The sequence below is a fragment of the Schistocerca serialis genome, chromosome 2, assembly GCF_023864345.2.
Source record: "Schistocerca serialis cubense isolate TAMUIC-IGC-003099 chromosome 2, iqSchSeri2.2, whole genome shotgun sequence".
In the NCBI taxonomy this organism is placed as follows: domain Eukaryota; kingdom Metazoa; phylum Arthropoda; class Insecta; order Orthoptera; family Acrididae; genus Schistocerca; species Schistocerca serialis.
Window position 1 is genome coordinate 358,167,818 of NC_064639.1, and position 27,378 is coordinate 358,195,195.

Consider the following 27,378-nt stretch of genomic DNA (forward strand, 5'->3'; position numbering starts at 1 on the left):
TTCTCTTATAAGTGCTTTGCTTGCACGCTCCTTAATCCTATTAGCTCCCTTACTACTAATAAAATGAACAAATCTGGCAAAGTTCTTCATCACGGCATCCCACCAAGAAGGCCACTGTACAGCTTTCCTTTTTTTGTCCGAAGTTTATCTAACTTCTACACAAGTTTCACTATCTCCTCACCCTAGAGGTACTTGCGACTTAAATGATACACATTACATCGGGCTCGACCACTGCGGCATAACATCTCTTCCGCAGAGACAGCAGTCATTCGTGCCCTTTGGAATGATGATGATGTAGTAGACTACTGGCCATTAAAATTGCTACACCAAGAAGAAATGCAGATGATAAACGGGTATTAATTGGACAAATATATTATACTAGAACTGACATGTGATTACATTTTCATGCAATTGCGCGTGTACAGGTACAGCTGCCCATGCAGCTTCAACACAATACCACAGTTCATCAAGAATAGTGATTGGAGTACTGTGACGAGCCAGTTGCTCCGCCACGAACTGACCAGACGTTTTCAATTGGTGAGAGATCTAGAGAATGTGCTGGCCAGGGCAGCAGTCGAACATTATCTGTACCCAGAAAGGCCCGTGCAGGACCTGCAACATGCGGTCATGCACTATTCTGCTGAAATGTAGGGTTTCACAGGGATCGAATGAAGGATAGAGCCACAGGTCGTAACACATCTGAAATGTAACGTCCACTATTCAAAGTGCCATCAATGCGAACAAGAGGTGACCGACACATGTAACCAATGGCACCCCATACCATCACATGGGGTGATACGCCAGTATGTCGATGACGAATACACGCTTCCAATGTCCATTCACCGTGATGTCGTCAAATACGGATGCGACCATCATGATGCTGTAAACAGAACCTGGATTCATCGGAAAAAGTGACTTTTGCCATTCGTGCATCCAGGTTCGTCGTTGAGTACACCATTGCAGGTGCTCCTGCCTGTGATGCAGCGTCAAGGGTAACCACAGCCATGGTCTCCGAGTTGATAGTCCATGCTGCTTCAAACGTCGTCGCAATGTTTGTGCAGATGGTTGTTGTCTTGCAAACATCCCCATCTGTTGACTCAGGGATCGAGACGTGGCTGCACAATCTGTTACAGCCATGCGGATAAGATGCCTGTCATCTCGACTGCTAGTGATACGAGGCTGTTGGGATCCATAATGCCATTCTGTATTACCCTCCTGAACCCATTGATTCCATATTCTGCTAAAAGTCATTGGATCTCAACCAATACGAGCAGCAATGTCCCGATACAATAAACCCCAATTGCGATAGGCTACAATCTGACCTTTATCAAAGTCGGAAACGTGATGGTACGCATTTCTCCTCCTTACACAAGGCATCACAACAACGTTTCACCAGGCAACGTATGAGAAATCGGTTGGAAACTTTCCTCATTTCAGCATGTTGTAGGTGTCGCCACTGGCGCCAACCTTGTGTGAATGCTCTAAAAAGCTTCTCATTTGCATATCACAGCATCTTCTTCCTGTCGGTTAAATTTTGCGTCTGTAGCATGTCATCTTTGTGATGTAGCAATTTTAATGGCCAGTAGTGTAGTTTTACCAGCTGACAAGAGGAATGCCACATTGTAATGACGCAGGATGATTACATCCTAAAAATGAATTTACTACTCAACGGTCCGGCAAACAGAAGACTTTCTAGTGATCCCACAGAAAGGATTAAGTGCAAGACACTTTCATTGTTGATCAAGAGTTTGTTGTCCACAGATTTACATAAGAAACTACATCATGGAGCTGCCGTTCCGCCTAGGTTGTATGGTCTACCTAAGTTACATAAGGAAGGGGTTACTCTACACCCTTTTGTTAGTAATTTGGGTGCACCCACTTATAACCTGGTGAAGTATTTATCATCTGTTCTCAGTCCATATGTTGGTAAGTGTGAACACCATATCTCCAATTCGGTGGATTTTATTCAACAATTGAAATCTTTGAGGCTGAGAACTTCAAATCTATTGGCGAGTTTTGATGTGGTATCTCTGTTTACACGAGTCCCTCTGGAAGAGTTCCTTACTTTGATTAGTGAAAAACTGATAAAGAGTTGGTGAAGCTTTGTCATTAAGTGCTAACATCCACATATTTTTTATTTAATGTCGACATTTTCGAACTCAATGACGAAGTGGCTATGGGTAGTCCTTTATCAGCCATGGTCACCAATTTATTTATGGAGGACTTTGAGGATATGGCACTGAGGACTTCGGCTTTGCAACCAACATGCTTCTGGAGATATGTCGATGTTACCTTTTTTTGCCTGATCACATGGATGTGATGTCTTAATAGATTTTTGGACCACTTCAACTGTCTTCATCCCCACATTAAAGTTACCATGGAGGTTGAAAGTGATGGGATGCTTCCATTTTTAGAGGTTATGGATTATAAAAAAACCACATGGTACTTTGGGACATAGTGTTCACCGAAAGTCGACGCACACAGATCGTCGATTTGCAGCCTGGAGTCAGTTCTCAGTGGAACTCATCAGCAGAAGCAACATTCACCTGAAGATGGTGACCAGTTGGACTGCCAAAATATTGAATCGAGTTGATTTTAGGATCAGGCAGCAAACCTGAAGAGATTTTCAAAAAATTTAGGTATGTTTTTATCTGACATGGAGATGAACATATGTAACAGCTCATTTTCTTGATAAGGAAGAGCGTATGTTCACAAATCAGCTCGAATTTGGAAAGCACCACTCATGCAAAACTCAGATTGCCCTTTTGCCACATAGTATCCTGCAAACCCCGTGGATGAAGGTAACAAGCTGATGACATATTCCTAGATTTCCGGAAAACATTTCCCCCCCACTGGGAACTGTTAACAGAAGTCCAAACTCACAGATTAGATTCCAAGACAAGCATGTGGCTCAAAGACTTCTTATGTAGTATAACCCAGCAGATTGTCTTCAAAGGTGAGTGTCCATCAGAGGCAAGGGTATCATCAGGAGTGTATGATAGGACTGCACTTACTCTCTATGTACACAAACAATCTGATGGACAAAGTGATCAGCAAGCAGCAGCTATTATGGAAGATGGATATCATCAATAAAGAAGACTTTGTCTAGAACAGTAGTACGATCCATTCTTCCATGATCTCCACCTGATTGGAGTGATGTAAGACATCCAAGCGATTCAGAGAAATGCTGCTAGATTTATTACTGGTAGGTTCAATTTACACACAAGTATTACGAAGATGCTTCATGAACTCAAATGGGAATCCCTGGAGGAAAGATGATGTTCTTTAAGTGAAACGCTATCGATAAAATTTAAAGAACCAACAGTTGAAGCTGACTATAGAATGATTCTACTGCCATGAACATACATTTCATGTAGAGGCCACGAAGATAAGAGAAATTAGGGCTTGCACAGGGACATGTGGGCAGTCACTTTTCCCTCGTTCTATTTGTGAATGGAACAGGAAAGGGAACAAGCAGTAGCAGCACAAGGTGCCGTGCACCATAATGCGGCTTACATATGTAGCTGTAGATGCAGATGTCTTAAGTGGAACTGTTTTACCAAATAAATCAGTAAAACGCAATCATCCTTATGTAAGGACAAAATCTAAGAGAATATTTCTAGCACCTTTGGAGGTCATAAACTAAATCTTTTCATGCATTAATAAAATTATTTCTGTTTCTGGCAAAACACTGCATGTTTCATATGTGCGTCACAAGGTAACATACTGAGAGAGGTATGAGGAAACAGCAGATACAGTTGTAGAATCCATTGACTGTATATACAGCTCCAGCTGTCTGGTGCATCAAGGACCACAACAAATTAATAATTTTATTGTAGTTCTACCTTTGTAAGATTTTGCATTCAGTACCCAGTTACTCAGCTGGACAAATGTGCCGTCATCTGTATGATGAACTCACAGACCAAAAGTCCAAGATGCTGCTTAGTACAGTATATTTTGAAAATATTTTGCAAACCAATCAGGAAGCATGGGAGAGAGACCATGTGACTGCCTCCTGTGACCGTCTGCCAGAATATTCTTCTGAGTCTTACTGTCTCCTGTTCTAAATCTACAGCCATATGCTTCTGTCTGTCTCTCTTGTGTTGCAGCTCCTCTTCAGGGCACATAGATTACACCAGCTGCCCTACCTTTACTGTAATTTGTGTCGTCTCTGCCTCAGTCTCTTTCTATTATTCCACAGTTTCCCTTAAATGTCGCTGTTCTTTGTGACATCTTTTGACTTCCGGCCACCCACCAGGTTGCCCATGCAAATGGCGTTGGGATGTTCTTTCCGGACGATTTCCGGACGATCCTTTGTAACACATATTTGCAATAATGACCACACACTTTCTCAGATTTTATGACTTTCAATCAGCCTGAGAATCCAGTTCTCCCACTCTCCCACATCCCACATGATCCAACCTGTACACTGACATCACCTGTGATGTCATTTGACATGCCTCTTGTGTTCACAAGCAATATTAAATGCTTTTTCTGAAAACTACTAGGAACAAACAGTTTGGAAGCCCAATCATGACGAAAACACAAGATGGTTATTTAAACTTCTGCTACTTGTGAGATCCCACATGAAAAACAAGTGATCATATGAAAATAAAACTTGTGGAAACATGTTTAAGTTCCTGCAGGTGAGAAATAATGAATAAACCATTGAAAGAAACACATTTCATTTACCACATGTGAGGGTAAAATTTGTTAATTGCATACCATGTTTATGTTTAGGGTACAAATGTTGTCAATGTGATTGAGAATCTGTATCCACAACATTCTGGGACTGTAGTAGAGATGGACCATGGAACATTCGATTATAGTGACACAGCTCACACTGCTTGAAAATTGCACATTCCTTCCAGCATTCTCAGCCATGGCAACAGTAACTTCTTCAACAATTTGTGGCACAATCTGCCAACAGACTCACCCAATAGCAATTCCCAAATCACAAAGTAATTCAAACTTCCGAGTCATGTTCTTCAACGCTGGTACAGAAAGAGGACCTCTCCGTATTCCTTTAATGTGTCGATACTCACAAAGAGCAGCAGCCCATGTTGACTGTCTGCAGCTGTAATTTACTATGAGATTGTGTTTTAACCCTAAGTCACTACATCAGTATCATGCCTAACAGTAAGTCATGACACTAACAACGCAAATCTTACAATGCGCAGTCTGAACATCATTTCTATAAAGTTTGGAACACATAGGGGTAAATATTTTTTCCACCCACAACGGCTCAAGTAGTGAAAGTTTAATTATAACCACCCTGTATAATAGGTCTAATGGTAACAAATATATCTGAGCTCCCTGAGGATATCCACATTGAAAATGATGTCACTGACCAAGATACAGCCCTACCAACAATGATTACGAAAGTACAAAGGAAATTAGAAATGTTTGTAACAATGAAAATATAATCTGTCATCAATTCAAAAGTTGGTTTGAACACCATCATGTTTTACTAGGCATGGTCCTGTTGAAAGTGCCATACACCCATCTTCAAACTGACTACACATACGGCTATAGGGGTACCGACAGATTAATAACGACTCCAAACCAGGTGCAACCCAGCATTTCCCAACAAACATTTTCTCATTTTCTGTGGTGAAAGAAGTGATTTAAAAAAAAAAAAATTCTACAAATGACTGGGGCTCAAACTTCTGGATCCATAGTCTGAGATTGTACCACTGAGTCACGCAGAAGCACAATGTTCAGGAGACTAGATGAAGAGGCAGTAATATTATGACAGCTCTTCAGTGCACTTCGATTTTAGCAGTCCGAATCCACTCAATAAGCAACTATTTTTTCACTATGGCTGTCTAGTAATTCATTGAGGTCATTTCCTCATGCAAATCTGTCTACGTACTTCCACCCAAACGTCTTAGTTCTGCCATGCAACCATACACCCATCTACTACAGTCACTGGCTAATGGGACCAAGACAATAGCCTTGCTCCTACCAATTCTTCCATCGGCCTAACTTCACTCTCAGTTCTCTTCTTCTTTTCAAGGTAACAATGCCAGAGTTTGGTTAGTGACTTTATTCTGTGTGTCGGCACTCATGTTGGACAGTGTATAGATTGAGTGTTCCCCCCACCCCCTCCCCGAACAAATTGCTATTTTTATTGCACTTCTTGGTGCCACTCTTTCCTTTCTTATTCACCATATCAACAAGTGACATTAATATTGTGCCTCGTGGTTTCAGGAACCAGTAAAAGCTATTAATTCTTGAGATTATTTCAGAGCTGCTTGTGGCAGTTCAGTCAATTCAACAATTCTGTTTTTGCCTTAAGTGTTTTGTGAAGGTTATTCATTGTGCCATTGCCTACCATGCCTATTCCCATGTGCTCAATTTTATCTAATTTTTTGTGGATTGTTTAATTAGGTACCAATGATCCTACATTGGTAACCCAATGATAAACTCAGGTGATTCACACTTGACATGTTGCTAACTGCCACCTTGTCTCATTAGGTGCAAATCACAGACTCCTGCTCACATGCACACCCCACAAGCTACTTCTATTTCTTTGCTATGAACACAACCGCACTGAGGCTATTATGTTGTGTTTCACGTGACAAACTATACTGGCGGTACAGATAATATTTCGCAGCAATCTATATTTCGTGCTTTGCATCACACGCCATTTCACTCTCATGTGTTTCGTGTATTCACCCGCCAAAATTATCACTGATCTGACCATGCACCTTGTGGAGCTGGAATGCTAAAAAGCTGACTACACTGGAGACCCAGTCCCCTGCACCAGAAGCCACACTGGCGCCCCCACTGGCCCCCATTTATTCTTCTCCTTCTTCTTCTGCTGCTGCTGCTGCTGCTGCTGCCATTCCACCCAGTGACAATGTGCCAATATTTAAGACACCACCTATTTCAGCCACTCCATGCCACTATGCAACTGTAGCACAGCTCACCTGCCACTTTTCAACCCCTTACCCCTGGGCCTGCACCTGCAGTTTTTCTCAGTGGATGCGATCTCCACCAGTTGCAGCATCAACGTGGTGATCAGCCAGTTCAAGTCAGCATACACGATGGAGATGCCCGACATCATCTTGTTGTCCCCCCAGCCACCGACCACTACAAGACTTTGAGACATCAGATTGCACATCAGTCTCTCTCAAATATAGCACTGCCAACTGGCTGTCACACTGACAGCCACTCCACTCGTCATGGACTGCTACCCTCCTTGCCGGCCTGCAGCATGCTCTCCAGCTGTAGGGGGTACATGACATCTTCACGCACCTCAGCATAAAAATGGCAGTGCCACAGGCTGTTGTTGACACCCTCAACGCCGACCGCCACCAAGAGTACAACCCCAGCTGCTGGCACAATGACAGCTATCGCTGCTATAGCTCCAGCCACCCTGCTGGTGCCTCGCACAGCATGGCTAGTACCACGAGAGCTTTGTCCCAGATACTTCAACCTGGGAGTGCTGCTCTTGGGCCACAACCACCAACAACTGCCAGGATTGGGCACCTGGCTGCTGCTCACTTCTTTGGTCTGTGATGCCTGCTCTGTCACACCTTTCCTGGTCGGCAATGGCAGCGAATTGTCTATTTTGCCATAATGGCTCATATGGGACATTGGTGTCACCACATCAACCCTCCTGACTGTGGCAAACACCTCTACCATCATCACTTATAGCATACATCATCGCATCCTCAATTTCGACCTCCAGTGGGACCACTCCTCGGCCTTCAAGCCCCTGATGTCATCAAACCCATTATTGGAGTAGACTTTATCAGGCACTACCACCTGCTGGCACCTAATTCACAGTGATACCAGGAGATCAACTAACTGCTCCACCCAGTTCACTGTCTTCTTCAATGTGAAGCAGGTGGCATACTCCAGCCCATACGCTGACCTCCTGACATAGCTTCCTGCTCTCACATGCCCATCCAGTGCACCTCGGTAAGTTTGTCATATGACTGTCCATTGCACTGATGCCACGACTGGACCACCAGTCTTCTGCCAGCCTTGGGCCCCTCTCATTGGGCAAACTCAAGATTGATTATGTAGAGTCTGACAAACTGATCGCCACAAGTGTTGTGTCCTTCAAAGAGCCCGTGAGTGTCTGCCCTTCACCTTGTCAAGGAGAAAGATGTCTCATGGTGATTATCAGATGTTAAATGTCTGTTCTATTCCTGAATGGTGCTCAGTTCCACTCCTACACAGCTACGACAACGCACTGGCTGGTGCTACAAACTTCACCACGATAAGCTGTGCCAAGGCTTTCATCCAGAGTCCTGTTGCACCTAAGGACATCCAGAAGACCACCATCACCACACCATTTAGCTTGCACAAGAACGCCTTTATGACATCCGACCTCCCAAATGTGGTACTATTTCCTGGACAATATCTTGTGAGGCTTTTCCTAGTGCTTCACCTACTTGGACGACATCCTCGTTTCCTCTGTGACGCACGAGGAGCACAGTGAGCATCACTGCATAATCTTTGAATGCCCCCAGGAAACCATCTTCATTGAAAACACTGCAAAATGCATCTTTGGTGTCAGCAAGATGGCCATCGATGCCATCCTGCAGCTGCTCGCTTTTTTTCACGGAATCTCTCTGTAACTCAATGGTCCTTGAGTGCATCTCATTGCCATCTATGAGGCAATCAAATACTTTCAGCCATCACTGGAGGTCTGTCACTTCACAATCTTCACCAATCAGGAGCCTATAATGCTTGCTCTCTCAAAAGACATTGATCAGTGCTTCCCACGTCAATTCTGACAAGTCGTTCAACCCCAAGATCATGAAAGACACAGGTCACATTGTGGAAATTGCCAACATTGTCACCAAACGCCTCAATCATACCTGCCCCATCACTTCATTCCGGACTACAAGGCACTCAGCGCCACCCAGGAACATGACCCAAAACTTGCCCACCTCTGCCTGGACACCGCTTGCAGACCCCATCTTCAATGTATGTTCTTTCCTCGGCTCAGACAGCAGTATCTGGCGCGATGTTTGTTGGTCCTTGGCTCAGGTGGCAATATCCTATTAAGTGCATCCACTGGCTCACTGCGCTGACCCTGTCCACTGCTTCCTGCAAGCCAAATTCAACCAGTTACACAATCTGGTGCACTCCAGCACACACACTTCCGCCACTCTGGTAGTGCACAATTTCGTGTGGCCACTGCTGATGCCTTCGCCACTCCCAATAGTTGACCAAGCACTGGAAAGATATGTACTTAGTAAAACAATTCATCATGGGTGGGGCGCTCCATGATTTATAGTCTCTATTAAGAAACTACTAGAGAAACAGAGACTACTACAAAATAGGCACTGACAAGTGGCTGAGAGTATGGATAGAGAAATGCTAAATGAATTGTTCCTGTCAAAATGTCAATGACAAAATGACAATGCATAAAGCTTTCAATGATTACCATAGCAGTATCTTATTAAAAGACTTCTCACATAACTCAAAAAATTCTGGTCATATGTAAAGGCTGTCAGTGGTAATCTTATTACGCTATTATTGTATTGTGAATATTGTTATTACCTTTGTGTTGAGGTAGGTTATTTACATCAAATTTAACTCATATGATTGAGTTATATGACTGACAGTTAAAACAACGTATCTAGACAGTTAAAAGAAAGTATGTAGACAGTTAAAAGAAAGTATCTATACTGTTAATATAGGTTTCATATATATATTATCCATCAACCTACTTGAGAGGAAAGCTCAAACAATCATGTTTAATAAATTTTCAGAAAAATTGTTTAAAATTCTCCTTGGAGAATTTTGAAAGAATATCATTACAAGTGAAAATGGAGGGTCAAGTGAATTTTCAGTAAGATGAGGTACTAAATATGTGAGCAAGAATTTCTGGAACTCTGTAGGTTATTACTGCATATCACTCTTGCCATGAAAAGGTTGTTATAATAAATAACCTTCACAGCTCCACCATCTTTTGTATTCACAATATGATTAAATGTGTAATTTTGTCCTTCCAAATGGGAAAAGCTATGTCTAGTTCAGTTACATTATTAACTGAGAGTATACAATGCAGTGGTACTAACTTGTATTTACTGGGAATAATGCCACACTGCTGCATGTGGCCATCTTCACCAACAAACCAAGCTCGCCAATGGCCAGGAACACCATTGAACATTGTATTATCAACATAAAGCACATCATCTTTGTGGAACTGCAACTGATGTTGATCTCCCATGTCTCCCATCCGATCAAACATGGCTCGTATATAAAAGCTGTCACCAGGTTTGTCTCTTATTTCATTGTATCCTGGAAGTATTGGAGGGGAAAAAAAATCAAATTCAGAACTGTCCAAGAGCACAAAACATTAAACAAAAAATGTATAGTAGTTCTAGCAAGACAGTCATTTTTATTTACATCCATGTAATTCTCTCAGAAATGTACTTGTGACAGGAAACGATCTTGTCAGCAAAACTTTATCAGCCAATGACTGAAGGATAGAGCCAAGTTTCATAAACATACTGCCATATTGTGTATCCTGAGGGCTCTCAACATTGACACAAAATATTTTAGGCATATATTCACTAATCACTGTAAATAGTTTGGTGCTATTGTTTCATAAGGTTTCTAACAAAAGCTAAACATGTGAAAACATTGCTAGGCTTTCAATTAATGTCTCCTTACAGAGTTAAAAATATAGCTGCGCAGGTGTATGTCTTTTTGCACCTTTGTAAGTGAATGTGTATTCAATACTAGTCAGTTCTGAAAAACAACACTGTTTGAAAGCTTGGCAACTTTTCCAGACTTGTTTGCGTGTATATATTAACTGCTCAAAACCTTAGCTATATGGTGAGTTGCTACCTTCATTCCTTCCATTACTTAAAAACTAAAACTCACTCTCAAATCTGAAACTCAGGTTTCCATTCTTGAAATAAAAAAGTCATTTTGACATAAACCTGTGATATAGCATGAATGCAATGCAAAAAGTGCTCCTTTACGGGGGTGGTGGTGAGGGGAGATGGTGGGGCAACATCATTACCATAACATAAGAACCACAGACTTATAAAGGCTGAAGCAGGTATGTGCAAAATCAACACTAGGCTAACATACATTACAAATGAAGATGTCACTAAGAACATTTCTGCTTATAGAATTCCACTGTGATGTGACGTAACATTAGCAAAGCATTTTGCTCCTATTGTGTACTCCCAATATGATGAATTACCATTTAATGAAATTCACTGTTTTGACAAAAATAAAGGACTACTCATGGAACTACAATTGGAGGTAGCTCTAACAAAAGATTTAGGACCACAGTTTGTGTTCAAAGCTTCATCAATGAGACTACATAAACTAATCATCTCACAGGTACCAACTTCTTAAAGAAGTTGGTTGGGAAGTTGATGGACCAGTGATGTCATCAGTCTCTTGTTAATGAGGTGGTGCACGTGAAGTTAGTGGCAAAACCAAGGAATGAAAGCTATATTGATACCAGATGTGAGAAATAATTGCATGAAAGATAAAATTATGTAGGACGGGCCAGTCTGTGGACTAGAGAGCAGACGAAGGACTCCTAGGGCTCATCTGCAACCAAGACACACCACCTACATGTCTGACTTCCTCCAACACAATAGCAAAATAAATGAATAAATCCATGTAGCTGGGTGGAGAGGACAGTAAAAAGTGAAAAGGCTAACAATGTAATGAACACCAGTGGGGCCAACAAAAGTTAAATAAGATGATGAGAGAAATAATCAGGTTGGTAGGTGGGTGCAGTGAAATGTCCATAGGACTCAGCAAGTCGCAAGGGGGAGGTGGCGGGAAGGAGGAGTGGGCTGTCCCCTCCACAACTATGCCATCCCAAAATTTGTTATGGTGAAAGCATTAAAGATGGAAACAGTACACATTCTCTTGGAGGAAACCTGTTCAACTGTTCGTTCATCATCAGTTAGCATTACGAATGAGGAAGCCTTAAGGCCTAGCCATCATTGGAGTACTATAATGAAGAGGCACCTTAAAAAATAAAACAGTGTGTGGCATAAAAAAGGGTTAATCACATCTAAAAGTACTTAAACACACAAAAAAAAGAAAAAAGGTGTGACCAGGGTAGATGGCAGAGGAGGTAGGGTCAAGCAAACACCGATAGCCAAACCCAACCATCAGTCCCCCTGCCCTGAAAGATGCTTAAAAAATTTTCTCAGAGGAAACAAAGGACCATTTCAACTTTCCCTATATAACTTCCATCAACATTAGAGGCAAAGAAACTGGAATACTGTGCACAGAGATGGATAGCAAGAAGGAGGAGACAATCAACCAGGATGTGACCCATCTGTAAGTTCCACAACCACAATGTGGGAGTGGTGCATTACATAAAGTAAAACTATGGTTTAACGTGACAAGAATGACTCAGAGTAACTCGAGACAGTGGATTCTTCCGGAAGGAATGGGAGGAGGTATGCCGCACAGCCATCATCTCCTTGATAGTTTGGAATTTATTTGAGAGTGCAGTAGACAAACAGATCTTGTTCCATCTCTGAGTGAGTAGAGGTGTTATTATCTGCATAAATAGCCAAACAATCAGCCAGTTCATTTCATGAGATACTGACATGGCTTGAAACCCAAAGCAAGACAACTGAACAGGTAGTACGACGACATCAGAGAGAAAATTTTGAATCACTGGGTGACAAGATTAACATTAATCAATAGCCTAGTGACTCCTTGTTGAGTCACTATACATTAAAATACAGTCAATGGAGGTCTGTTTAATAAAATTTAGGGCTCTGTTAATGGCTACCAGCTTCACCGTAAAAGCATGCCATGTTTCCACCAACAAATGTTGCTCCTGACTCACAGGAGATGTAAAAGCATATCCCATCCTGTCTATCGTTTTAGAGCCATCAGTGTAAATGATAACCTGATACCCATGAGGAACTGAGAAAAACAACTGCTAAAAGGTCATGGGGGTGACTAGAACTTTAGGTCCTTAAAATATATCTGTCATAGTATGTGGTCTGAGTACTAACCAAAGAGCAGAATGGCAAAAACACTGGGAGCTAAGCGGAGTTCCACGCAGAGGGTCTGTAGGTGCATTCCAATTGGGAAACGCACTCTAGGACAGAAGTCAGGAGGTCAACACACCCTATATGAAGAATCTGATAAGTTAGATGATTAGGAAATCATCATATCGTGACCATGGGAGATGATACCATTAGAATTAATGCAGTAAGATCCCCCCTGTCTATGGAAATATTCTAGGAGGTGTCAGTCAGCAGCCAGTCTCATTACATGATCATGTACTGGCTCCAATAATTTCAAAAACAAGGTGCCACTGAGCCATAAAGATGGCAACCACAATTCAGTTGGGTCAAGATCGGCACCTGGCAAATACAGAGTAGAGGCATGCAATCTGCACCACAAGAGATATTGGTGAGAAAGCAGGTAGCATCAAGCTTTCGCATGTGGATAACATATTCGTCGTTGAATATGGAGCAGCCATGTCAGCTTTTATGAGTTAAAAACATCTGAACTGCACAACAGTGTCCAAGCTGAATTTTGGGTTTGGATGAAACATGGTGTGACAGCAGAAATCCACATTTTTGTGGGAGGAAAAGGTCCAAGTGGAGACCCTTTGAGTGGTTCCATGGAGCTGGCATTCAACAAAGGCTACAAGCTGGAAGCTATGTCAAATGCAACAGTCATTGATATACAGCACAGGGGTAATCACTGTTCTGACAGTGGACGTTAGCCCACTGCTTGCAATAAAGAAGAGTGTATCAGTCATTATGGAGCTCTGAGGAATGCTGTTCTCTGGGACCTGGAGTAGAGTGACCTATCTACTTTAACCTCAAAACGATTTGAGCGAGAAAAATTTATAATAAAAATCAGTAGTAGGGCGCCTTGAATGCTCCAGCCACAGAGGGTAGGCAAAATGTGATGGAGCCTACCGGCCTTATGTAGGTCAGTCATTCAGATCAGTACCAAACATTTAATGTCGATAGGGTATCAACCAAAACTCCAATTTAGTTCAAACTATGTGCTGTCATCCAGCAGTATGGGCATATATGTTAATTAAAAGTAACACCTGAACTACGAAGAATAGGAAAAGCATAACTATGAGTAACTGATATGTAAAACTTCTTTGGGGAAGTTGGTAGAGTGTTAGATCATTGTACCACGGAGCTTGGGTTCAAGCCCCTATGATGGCAATTTTTTTTTTTTTTTTTTTTACTGTATTATGACTGAGCAGAGGTGTTATATGGGACTATTAATACTTCCGCATATGTGATGCAATTGTTTCTTTATTCTTTTGTTCCAATTGAGTTAATTCTGTGAAACTACAAATGCACTAACTGGTTCATCACAAATGGTGTCTGTCCTGTCACACATGTCAGACAGAACACCATACCTATCTATACAAATGTACTCTAATGGTTTGCTACTTTTTACTCTAGAGGTTTGCTACTTCCAACCAATGACGCTAAAGTGAACTGTCAAAAAAACATAGCTACAAACTCCAAAAAGTCCTTTTACATGTCAGGAAAATGTTCTCCCTTGTAACAGTTTCACATGCTAACAGTTAAAGCAAATCTGCATCGGCGACATCTGGTAGTTTGGGTGTTAGAAAAAGCCTGTCGTGTTGATGTTATTAACCTAATGCACTAGTCACTACTGGACTGTCCCTCATGGAAAATGACTGGGGTAGGTTGGGTGGGTGGGTGGTGGGAGGGGGGGGGGGGGGGGGGGACAAAAGGCCTTGTGATTCAATAACTCAGCATTATCATCAGGCTACCACCCTTTCAAGCAGTTTTTAGAGCACACTGGAAAGTCTAATCAATTGGTACCTGTAAAGGACACTGGGTTTCTGCCTGGTTTATGGTTTATGATGATGACACTTTCTCTCCGTTACAGAAGAAAAACATAGTCTAATCAAGTACAGTTGCAAAATATGAATAGATGGTGTTGTGAGTCACTCGCAAATGTTTGATCATCGGCTTACGCACTGATCAAGGCCTGGGGCTGTCTTTTACATATTCAAAAGTAGCTGGGTAAGAAGAGAACGCCATTACAAAGTGGGTGCGAGATGATCAGTAGTAACCGACACTCTAGTAGAAACACCAGCACAAAAAAGGAGACCCACAATAGGGGATCGAGAAGAGTGATCATCTCCACACAAACACAGAATGGTGGTTCCTCACATGGGGAGTATTCATGAAGCGACCAACTAGTCTCCACAAATCACAATGCTAAACAAAGATTTTTATCTTTCTCAGATAGCAAATCCCCCTCAAGAGCAAGGATGAATGCTCCAGTGCCAATTTTGTGGTCTGGCACGCCTTGACATATGTGACATATGTGACATATGAATCTTGCCCTCACTTCTCGAGGTTTTTGCATAATTCCTCATCTGTCTGCAGCATTATGCAACAGTGAAAAATTATACTGTGTACCACGTTCAGATGCTTGTGGGGTGTTACATAGATAGCTACGTCACCAAGTTTCTTCCAAAAAGAGTAAAGGCTCCGGCCTTAGAAAAATTCACTGTTTTAATTATGGCAGACCACTTCATAGTTTACGAGGAAAGAGATTTCTTCAAACTTTTTTTTTATTTTTTATTTTTTTTTACAAAGAATGGCTTGATAGCCATTTGCCTCCTCCTGCACACTTGGACTGGCAATAATGCTGGGTATAGGGTGACCACCTTGCTTGGCATGCACTTAAAAAAAAAAATTGGATGTGTGGACCAAACACGACTTAACTGAAATGAATGTTGAAAAATAATTGTCTGGTAAAAAGAAATAAACTAACAAAGTGGAAAAAGCCATATGTCCTATATGCAAGCCAAGTTACCAACAAAGAACCTATCCTATAGACCAAGTCTGAGGAAAGATATAGCCAGGGAGTAAGGTTGCAGCACAGGCAAGGAACAAATACTGCAATGGCTCTGGGCCCATGCCCATGCTCACCATGCACATGCTCACAAGAGATTTGTGAGCCTTCTGGGGAGGAAACTTCTTTAAATGAAAAAAGGAGGAGAGAAAGAAAGCTTAATGCACAAAGTTTCAGATTTCTGGACTGCAGCATGAGCCACTTGTGTGTAAGTTCCATCTGAAAGGATAAAATAAATGTGGTTTCACTGTCTCATTTAGATAAATGTTAAACTCAACTCCTTTCTCTGAATCAAAAATATGAAGTACAAACAACAACAAAATGAAATAAGAATACAAACAGAAAACTAAGAGCTGTGGATATTTTCCTCATTTTATGGCTGTTTTGATACGATGATTAGACTTAGTCAATGTTTGAAAATCATATCACCATAGGTCCAGATTACTGATGCTTATGGATGAATACCAAGGGTTGGTACATTAGTTAGTCAGGAACCTCACCAATCATTCAAATATTCAGAGATTCAGTCCCTACTTTGACTTAGGATTACTATTATGTATTTGCTCTTAAAGTAATCAGCATAACTTCATACTACACACAGTCACAGAAACACACTATCCCAGCACTGCAGTCCACTTGTGTTAGGGTAGTGTTGTTTTTTTTCTGTGTGTGTGTGTGTGTGTTTGGGGGGGGGGGGGGAGGGGTTACACACAGCTTCGCTTTACAGTGAATTGATTTATCCATTACAGTGTTTGTATACCAATCAGCATTTTTCATTACTGTATTAATGCTTGCATTTGTTCTGTTTAGATGACTACTCGTATTCTCCAGGGAGCCAAAACACAGAAGCATCTTCAACATATTGAAATCTATCAGTAACACTCTTCTTGAAAATCAAGAGAGCAATGTCTTTTGTATCAGTCTGAATATCTATCTTAATACACTTCACTTCATTTATTCCCTTGTGGAACTCATTCTTCCACCAAAACGAAGCAGTGGCCAGATAAAGTCCAAGCAGAGTTATCAAATCCAATCAGTAGTCTTAACTAATTTACTGGAGCTACCTTAAATAACGAACATACTTAAAAAATTTGCCAGTGGTTTGACTGCTTGCTTTAACTGCTTCTCCAAGTAGCTATAAATTTTGGTACATATTTTCCCAACACCATTTCATCTGGCTCCAGTTGTCACTGGTGTCATATCTCCAGGGCAGCAAGTTAGATATTTAGTTTGCCTGTGTTTTCTTAGTAGTATGTTTTGCTGAAATTTCATGTACATTCCTGTGTTTAAGAGGTTTATTCTTGCATTTTGTAAGTGTATATTCAGGCAGTCAGTAGTGCAGTAGGTGGAGATAAAGAATTTCTTTAACAAAATGTGCAGTATGTTCCACAAGTCTTTTGTAGAATAAGCAACATTGTTGTTTGATATAAAGGAAATTAATGAGCTGAAAAACATCTACTACTTTGACATAGCTGGCATTTAGAAACTTCAGTGATCCACACAACATGGAATATGGTTTTCATCAACAATACTGAACCAGGAAGAATCCTTCACAGAAAACACAGTTTCAGTACCTTTCCTGTTCTCTTATTTCTATAGTTTTTGTCTACCATCTGAAAGTACAAAAATGCTTAATTTATAAGTTTTGTTTTCTTCTAACCCTAATTTCACTACTTTATGAAAATTTATTTGTATCTTCTACACATATTTGTAAAGTGATTCCTTTTTTCAATTACATATTACAAACGGAGCATGTTATATCTTCATTTTGTAATTGCCTTCTACTGCAAGTATTAGTATTTAATTTCAACATTGTTGCATCAGACTGATTACTGACATTTTGGAAAGGATCCAGGCCTACAAAAAATAAATTTAAAAAATCTCTCTTAACTTAAATTAAAATTTAAAATTACTACTTCTACACCCCCCCCCTCCCCCCCCCCCCCCCCCACACACCCACCCACACAGGCCTTGTTGGTTGAAAGCTCACTTTCTGGCAGTCTTGTTGTTGTGCTATCTGCAGCCAAGCATCTCCCCTATACGGTGAGTATCAACTATCCTTTTCATAATACTGCTAATATACAGGGTGGTCCATTGATAGTGACCATGCCAAACATCTCACGAAATAAGCAGCAAACGAAAAAACTACAAAGAACGAAACTCATCTAGCTTGAAGGGAGAAACCACAGGGCGCTATGGTTGGCCCGCTAGATGGCGCTGCCATAGGTCAAACGGATATCAACTGCACTTTTTAAATAGGAACCCCCATTTTTTATTACATATTTGTGTAGTACGTAAAGAAATATGAATGTTTTAGTTGGGCCACTTTTTTCGTTTTATGATAGATGGCGCTGTAATAGTCACAAACGTATAAGTACGTGGTATTACATAACATTCCACCAGTGCGGATGGTATCTGCTTCGTGATACATTACCTGTGTTAAAATGGACCGATTACCAATTGCGGAAAAGGTCAATATTGTGATCAAAATGCCCAATGAGTATGCGCTATGTATGCTGCTCGGTATCCTGGACGACATCACCCAAGTGTCCGGACCGTTCGCCAGACAGTTACGTTATTTAAGGAAACAGGAAATGTTCAGCCACATGTGAAATGTCAACCATGACCGGCAACAAATGATGATGCCCAAGTAGGTGTTTTAGCTGCTGTCGAGGATAACCCGCACATCAGTAGCAGACAAATTGCGCGAGAATCAGGAATCTCAAAAACGTTGGTGTTGAGAATGCTACAGCAACATCGATTGCACCTGTACCAAATTTCTATGCACCAGGAATTGCATGGCGACGATTTTTTACGCTGTGTAGAGTTCTGCCACTGGGCACAAGAGAAATTACGGGACAATGACAGATTTTTTGCACACGTTCTTTTTAGCGAGGTAGTGTCATTCTCCAACAGCGGTCACGTAAACCAGGATAATATGGACTATTGGGCAACGGAAAATCCACAATGGCTGCGACAAGTGGAACATTAGCGACCTTGGCGAGTTAATGTATGGTGCGGCATTATGGGAGGGAGGATAATTGGGCCCCATTTTATCGATGGCAATCTAAATGGTGCAATGTATGCTGATTTCCTATGTAATGTTCTACCGATGTTACTACAAGATGTTTCACTGTATGACAGAATGGCGATGTACTTCCAACATGATGGATGTCTGGCACACAGCTCGCGTATGGTACCATATTTCATGACAGGTGGATTGGTCGTCGAAGCACCATACCATGGCCCGCATGTTCACCGGATCTGACGTCCTCGGATTTCTTTCTGTGGGGGAAGTTGAAGGATATTTGCTATCGTGATCCACTGACAACGGCTGACAACATGCGTCAGCGCATTGTTGATGCATGTGCGAACATTACTACTCTCTGTTGAGAGGAATGTCGTTACACGTATTGCCAAATGCATTCAGGTTGACAGACATCATTTTGAGCATTTATTGCATTAATGTGATATTTACAGGTAATCACGCTGTAACAGCATGCGTTCTCAGAAATAATAAGTTCACAAAGGTACATGTATCACATTGGAACAACCGAAATAAAATGTTCAAACGTACCTACGTTCTGTATTTTAATTAAAAAAACCTACCTGTTACCAACTGTTCGTCTAAAATTGTTAACCATAGGTTTGTGACTATTACAGTGCCATCTATCACACAGCCAAAAAAGTGGTCCAACTAAAACATTCATGTTTCTTTACGTACTACATGAATATGTAATAAAAAATTGGGGTTCCTATTTAAAAAAAAAAAAAACACAGTTGATATCTGTCGGACCTATGGCAGCGCCATCTAGCAGACCAACCATAGCACCATCTGGTTTCCCCCTTCAAGCTAGACAAGTTTCGTTCTTTGTATTTTTTTCATTTGATGCTTATTTCGTGAGATATTTGGCCCGGTCACGATCAATGGACCACCCTGTATACTTAACTACTGTGAGTCTGAATATCTTACATTCTGTTTTGTCTTGACCTTCTGCATCTAGTGAATATTTATTTAACGCAATATCATTTCAGCATCTCTTCAGTCTCAAAAATGTTGAATGTTAATGCATAGTCACTGCAACCAGATAACTCATAACTAAGAAAAGTGACCTGGCTGCCTGCTTTAATTGTTTCTCCAAGTAGCTACATATTCTGATACGTATTTTTCTAATAGAATTTCAACAGTAGTCTGTAGGCTTTCACTGTCAGCAGTCAATATAGGAAGGATGGGAGGAACATTTAACATCTCTTTGACAATAAGCTCATCACAGACAAAGCACTGATTTGTATAGTCCAAAGATGGTGAAGGAAATAGATATGCCCTTTAAAAGGGATCATATCAGCAACTGCTTTGGTTGATTAAGGGTAGCCGTGCAAAAACTAAGTTAGGAAGGCCGGATGAGTATTTGAAGCCTCCTCCTACCAAACGTGGGAGCAGTGGGTTAACCACTGCAACACTACATTCGGTCTTCCAGTGACAAAGTGATTTTATATACACAGCCCCATCACATTAATGTGACCACTACCTATTTTCGATGACAATATGCAATAACCACTCAACCACTCACAATTTAAAAAGGGAAATGGATAGGTTAAAGTTAGATATAGTGGGAATTAGTGAAGCTCAGTGGCAGGAGGAACAAGACTTTTGGTCAGGTGAATACAGGGTTATAAATACAAAATCAAATAGGGGTAACGAAGGAGTAGGTTTAATAATGAATAAAAAAAATAGAGTGCAGGTAAGCTACTACAAACAGCATAGTGAACGCATTATTGTGGCCAAGATAGACACGAAGCTCATGCCTACTACAGTAGTACAAGTTTAAATGCCAACTAGCTCTGCAGATGATGAAGAAATTGATGAAATGTATGATGAGATAAAAGGAATTATTCAGGTGGTGAAGGGAGACGAGAATTTAATAGTCATGGGTGACTGGAATTCGAGAGTAGGAAAAGGGAGAGAAGGAAACGTAGTAGGTGAATATGGATTGGGGGTAAGAAATGAAAAAGGAAGCCGTCTGGTAGAATTTTGTACAGAGCATAACTTAATCATAGCTAACACTTGGTTCAAGAATCATAAAAGAAGGTTGTATACATGGAAGAATCCTGGAGATACAAGAAGGTTTCAGATAGATTATATAATGATAAGACAGAGATTTAGGAACCAGGTTTTAAATTGTAAGACATTTCCAGGGGCAGATGTGGACTCTGACCACAATCTATTGGTTATGAACTGTAGATTAAAACTGAAGAAACTGCAAAAAGGTGGGAATTTAAGGAGATGGGATCTGGATAAACTGAAAGAATCAGATGTTGTAGAGAGCTTCAGGGAGAGCATTAGGGAATGACTGACAAGAATGGGGGAAAGAAATATAGTAGAAGAAGAATGGGTAGCTCTGAAGGATGAAGTAGTGAAGGCAGCAGAGGATCAAGTAGGTAAAAAGACTAGGGCTAGTAGAAATCCTTGGGTAACAGAAGAAATATTGAATTTAATTGATGAAAGGAGAAAATATAAAACTGCAGTAAATGAAGCAGGCATAAAGGAATACAAACGTCTCAAAAATGAGATCAACAGGAAGTGCAAAATGGCTAAGCAGGGATGGCTAGAGGACAAATGTAAGGATGTAGAGGCTTATCTCACTAGGGGCAAGATAGATACTGCCTACAGGAAAATTAAAGAGACCTTTGGAGAAAAGAGAGCCACTTGTATGAATATCAAGAGCTCAGAAGGAAACCCAGTTCTAAGCAAAGAAGGCAAAGTAGAAAGGTGGAAGGAGTATATAGAGAGTCTATACAAGGGCGAAGTACTTGAGGACAATATTATGGAAATGGAAGAGGATGTAGATGAAGATGAAATGGGAGATACGATACTGCGTGAAGAGTTTGACAGAGCACTGAAAGACCTGAGTTGAAATAAGGCCCCGGGAGTAGACAACATTCCATTAGAACTACTGACGGCCTTGGGAGAGCCAGTCCTGACAAAACTCTACCATCTGGTGAGCAAGATGTATGAGACAGGTGAATTACCCTCAGACTTCAAGAAGAATATAATAATTCCAATCCCAAAGAAAGCAGGTGCTGGTAGATGTGAAAATTACCCAACTATCAGTTTAATAAGTCACAGCTGCAAAATACAGACGTGAATTCTTAAGAGACGAATGGAAAAACTGGTAGAAGACGACCTCACGGAAGATCAGTTTGGATTCCGTAGAAATATTGGAACACATGAGGCAATACTGACCTTTCGACTTATCTTGGAAGAAAGATTAAGGAAAGAAAAACCTACATTTCTAGCATTTGTAGACTTAGAGAAAGCTTTTGACAATGTTAACTGCAATAAACTCAAATTCTGAAGGTGGCAGGGGTAAAATACAGGGAGCGAAAGGCTATTTACAATTTGTACAGAAACCAGATGGCAGTTATGAGAGTCGAGGGTCATGAAAGGGAAGCAGTGGTTGGGAAGGGAGTGAGACAGGGTTGTAGCCTCTCCCCGATGTTATTCAATCTGTATATTGAGCAAGCGGTAAAGGAAACAAAAGAAAAATTCGGAGTAGGTATTAAAGTCCATGGAGAAGAAATAAAAACTTTGAGGTTCGCCGATGGCATTGTAATTCTGTCAGAGACAGCAAAGGACTTGGAAGAGCAGTTGAACAGAATGGACAGTGTCTTGAAAGGAGGATATAGGATGAACATCAACAAAAGCAAAACGAGGATAATGGAATGTAGTCAAATTAAATCGGGTGACGCTGAGGGAATTAGATTAGGAAATGAGACACTTAAAGTAGTAAAGGAGTTTATTTATTTGGGGAGCAAAATAACTGATGATGGTCAAAGTAGAGAGGATATAAAATGTATACTGGCAATGGCAAGGAAAGCATTTCTGAAGAAGAGAAATTTGTTAACATCGAGCACATATTTAAGTGTCAGGAAGTCGTTTCTGAAATTATTTGTATGGAGTGTAGCCATGTATGGAAGTGAAACATGGACAATAAATAGTTGGGATAAGAAGAGAATAGAAGCTTTCGAAATGTGGTGCTACAGAAGAATGCTGTAGATTAATGGGTAGATCACATAACTAATGAGGAGGTACTGAATAGAATTGGGGAGAAGAGTAGTTTGTGGCAGAACTTGACAAGAAGAAGGGACCCCTTGGTAGGACATGTTCTGAGGCACCAGGGGATCACAAATTTAGCATTGGAGGGCAGTGTGGATGGTAAAAATCATAGAGGGAGAACAAGAGATGAATACACTAAGCAGTTTCAGAAGGATGTAGGTTGCAGTAGGTACTGGGAGATGAAGAAGCTTGCACAGGATAGAGTAGCATGGAGAGCTGCATCAAACCAGTCTCAGGACTGAAGACCACAACAACAACAACAATAACACTTACAGATGGCAAGAGGCAGAACTAGCAGTGGGAGGTATGTAATGCTTATCTGGGGGATGTGGAAAACAGTGGAGTTGTTGTTAAGCAGAAATGGAGCGATGTACCTGACGACCAAAAGGGCATGTTCATTGTCTTTCGGGCTACAGGTGGAAGGATTTCCAAAAGAGCTAAGTTCACAAACTGTTTGCATGCTGCTGTGGTGAAAGTATACTGCAGATGGCAAAATGGTGCTATCCAAAATGGCACTGAGGCAACTGTGGTGCACCACAGGCCAAAGATAACAGGGTTGAATGATGGCTGCGGAGATGCATACAGCTGAATAGATGTACAACTGTTGAGCATGTGACCTCCCAGATGAACCAAGTGGCTACCAACAGTCTCTCCTCAATGACAGTCCAGTGAACATCGCTGCATATGAGCCTCCGCAGCAGGTGCCTGGTTTATGCACCCATGCTGACGGACTATTCATCAATGACAAAGGCTAGAACTTCCACACCAATATCGCTACTGCATAGCAACAGATAGCCTTTTCAGGTGAAACATGTTTTCTGCTCTAAAATGTCTGAAAGCAAACATCCTGCAACCATCGTTGGAAAGGTCCAAGAAAAGGAAGGACTGTTATGGATTGGGGAATGTTTTGTGGCATTTCCTACGTGATTTCATCATTCTGGAAGGCACAATGGACCAACACAAATATGCAACTATCTTGGGGCTCATGTCCACCCCTAAATGCCTTTGTTTCTGCTCATCACAATGGCACATACCTGCAAAGCAGTGCAACATGTCACTCAGCTCACAGCGAACGTGTGTGGTTCAAAGAGCATGAAAATGAGTTTATCGTACTCTCTTAGGCACCAAACTCCCCAGATTTAAATCTGACCGAGAATCTGTGGGACCATCTCAATTGGGCTATTCCCGCCTTTGGTCCTCAATGAAGAAACATGGCTCCACATCCCTGGTGATGAGAGAGAGTATTGCACAGTCCGTAACATTTCATTGTCTGTTACAAAAGATGCCTGATGGGCTAGTACACAGGAAACTATGATGGTGGTGGTCATTCACTTCATAGGTAAAATAATTCACCTGTTCCAAACAATTGTATAAAAACAACTACAACCTACTGAGCTACCATGTATGTAATGAATTTTCTGAGTGCACTGAATTACAAAAACAGAAACTTATGTAGGCAACCACTTACAAGTCTCCAAAGGCTTCCATATGTTTTCTTATGTGCAGGAGCCACCAGATTGAGTTCTTATGTATTATGATTTCAGTAAATTAAGTGAGTTTCAGATTTTTTTTTTAATTATAACAGTGCATTGTTAGCCTCTTCCTCTCAATGTATCTTTCATGTTTTAGACTTCCATATATAAAACTGTTTAGGAATAGAACATATTATATTGATCATACTTACTGTCAATGTTGTATTGAGCAAGGATGGTGACCTTATCAGCTGGTTTGGCCAGTTCATATGCAGCTTCCTCTGCTGTTGCATGCTGAAGGTCAGTGCCATTATATTCTAAAATTTGGTCACCAGTCCTAGGGGATCAAAAAACCAGCCTTTGCTTACCTTTTCACATATCTAAACGATTAATTTGTCAGAGTACTTAGATGTAACTATTTATTTTGTTTAAATATCATGTCACTTCTATGAAATGAGTGTACGTATTTCACTATCAAGTTAGTCAAATCACATCTTACATAAAACAGGATTAATCACCACCACCACCACCACCACCACCACCACGTCTTGCTGTCAATAAGTAATAAACAGAATAAATATCTGAGAAGACAAATTGAACTGCAGGATGTAAAAATAAATGCAAGATGCAGATTAGTCCTTGACACTAGAAGAATTGATGCTCTTGTAATGGAATTCCACTATTATGTATATGTACCACTACTTCTCAGGTTTGATGGCAGATCGTAAAAATCAGTCTGACATGATATTTCAGCACAGCATCTGGTCACTATTTTCAGAAGAGAGGCTTCTGCTGTGTTTGGCAGAATTTAGCAACAACTTTTCATCTGAAGACAGTAGCCAGGTGGACTGCTGCAATATTACATCAAGTTGCTTTTATGAACAATTAGCAGAGCTAAGAAGAATATCATAAAGCAATATGAAATTGTAAATCAAAGATGAAGGAAATAATCCCAAAAATCACTCACTGAAAGTAATTTATGGAAGCCACTATAACAACTAGACAGCTATAAGTCCATAACTACTGAACACTGGACACATTCTTAACGGAACTTTTTGTTTTTTGCAAGAAACTGCTCATAATACCCCTCCCCGCAATTTACTGTTCCTCCTGAAATTATGGAGACTATGTCGGGCTGGGTTATAGTAGGGACACAGAGGTGGTGGGAAGATGAGAAATTTAGGTGCCTGTGTTCCAAGCAGATGTTGCCATAGGCCACAAACTGTACAAGTTGTTGTTGTTGTTGATGATGATGATGATGATGATGATGATGATGTGCATCAGATTTTCACTGCAGCAAATTTGGCATGTTATTGTTAAAGGTACAGCATGTTTCTTACCGTAAACCAGCATTATGGGCCACAGAATCTGGCTGCACACCATGAACAAAGATGCCAACAGCATTTCCACCCACCAAACTCACACCCAAGTGACTGCTTTTTCTTGTTTCAAGAAAAAGATACCGAGGTTCACGAACTGGAATCTTATTTGCATCATCTGGGCTTCTGGAAACAACAATCTACATCAACACATATCTACAACTAATAAAATGAAATAAATATATTTTTATATAAGGTTATAGAAACTTACATTAATTTAACTCATAGTTTATGAACTTACTCCACAGAAGAAAGCTATGAACAACAACACATAATAAAAAATTTAAAGTACTCTCCAAGTAACTGTCCAAATAGTACATGATAACATATTATCCAAAATGAATGAACTAATTTCATGGTCGATTATTTTACTATGAAGCTCCATAGTCCCAGGTATTCTCATGATGCCCACATTTTATTTTCTGCCTTACAAGTGCTCAATGTTTCCCCTTCAAATCTTCCAGTTGCATGATTATGCTCCAGATAGCTAAATCTTCGATCCTGAGATCGAGATCATTAGAGATGAAGTACAAGCTTGGGTCGGGGAAAAGTGCAAAAGAAAATTGGCAGTGTCCTTTTTCAATTAACCATCCTGGCATCTACTGAAAGTGTAAATCTGAGGAGTCAGATGGGAATCTGAATGTTGGTCCTTTAGTCTGGAAGTCCAGCATTAAACTGAATGAAACATCTAATGAACTCTGAGGATCACGGTATGTTAGTACGCAACACCTTCATACGTCCAATGTTGCAGTTGGCACTGATAATGAAATTTGTAGGGCAACAAATAAAACCCTCAGTATCAGTGCAATACCTGTGCCATGACTAAAACTGTTTGGTACTTTTATTTAATAAATCATTTTTTTATAATTTTATACTTTATATGATTATATTATTATATTTTAAAGCTGTATCCCTTCACTGGACTAACTTGCTAATTGTTGATAGTTTTATTTTAATTGTGTGAACTTAGCCCAACAGTCATGTCAGTTCTGTTTCAAAAATTAAGCAGTAGATGAACACAATGGATCAAAGGACTACAATCTACCGGGTGATCAAAAAGTCAGTATAAATTTGAAAACTGAATAAATCATGGAATAATGTAGATAGAGAGGTACAAATTGACACACATGCTTGGAATGACATGGGGTTTTATTAGAACCAAAAAAATACAAAAGTTCAAAAATGTCCGACAGATGGCGCTTCATCTGATCAGAATAGCAATAATGAGCATAACAAAGTAAGACAAAGCAAAGATGATGTTCTTTACAGGAAATGTTCAATATGTCCACCATCATTCCTCAACAATTGCTGTAGTCGAGGAATAATGTTGTGAACAGCACTGTAAAGCGTGTCCGGAGTTATGGTGAGGCATTGACGTCGGATGTTGTCTTTCAGCATCCCTAGAGATGTCGGCTAATCATGATACACTTGTGACTTCAAGTAACCCCAAAGCCAATAATCGCACGGACTGAGGTCTGGGAGGCCAAGCATGACGAAAGTGGCGGCTGAGCATACGATCATCACCAAACGACGCACGCAAGAGATCTTTCACGCGTCCAGC

General features: G+C 40.7%; 1 protein-coding gene across 1 annotated transcript in view; it reads right to left on the minus strand.

Moving 5' to 3' along the window:
• The window catches only part of LOC126457169 (disks large homolog 5-like), a gene marked incomplete in the record, with an annotated part of 184,697 nt that overhangs the window by 38,872 nt on the left and 118,447 nt on the right, over positions 1–27,378 (minus strand). Inside the window, 3 exon segments of the mRNA XM_050093253.1 lie at positions 10,050–10,272; positions 24,651–24,775; positions 25,779–25,943. Of these exon segments, the coding sequence (XP_049949210.1) occupies positions 10,050–10,272; positions 24,651–24,775; positions 25,779–25,943 (513 nt within the window).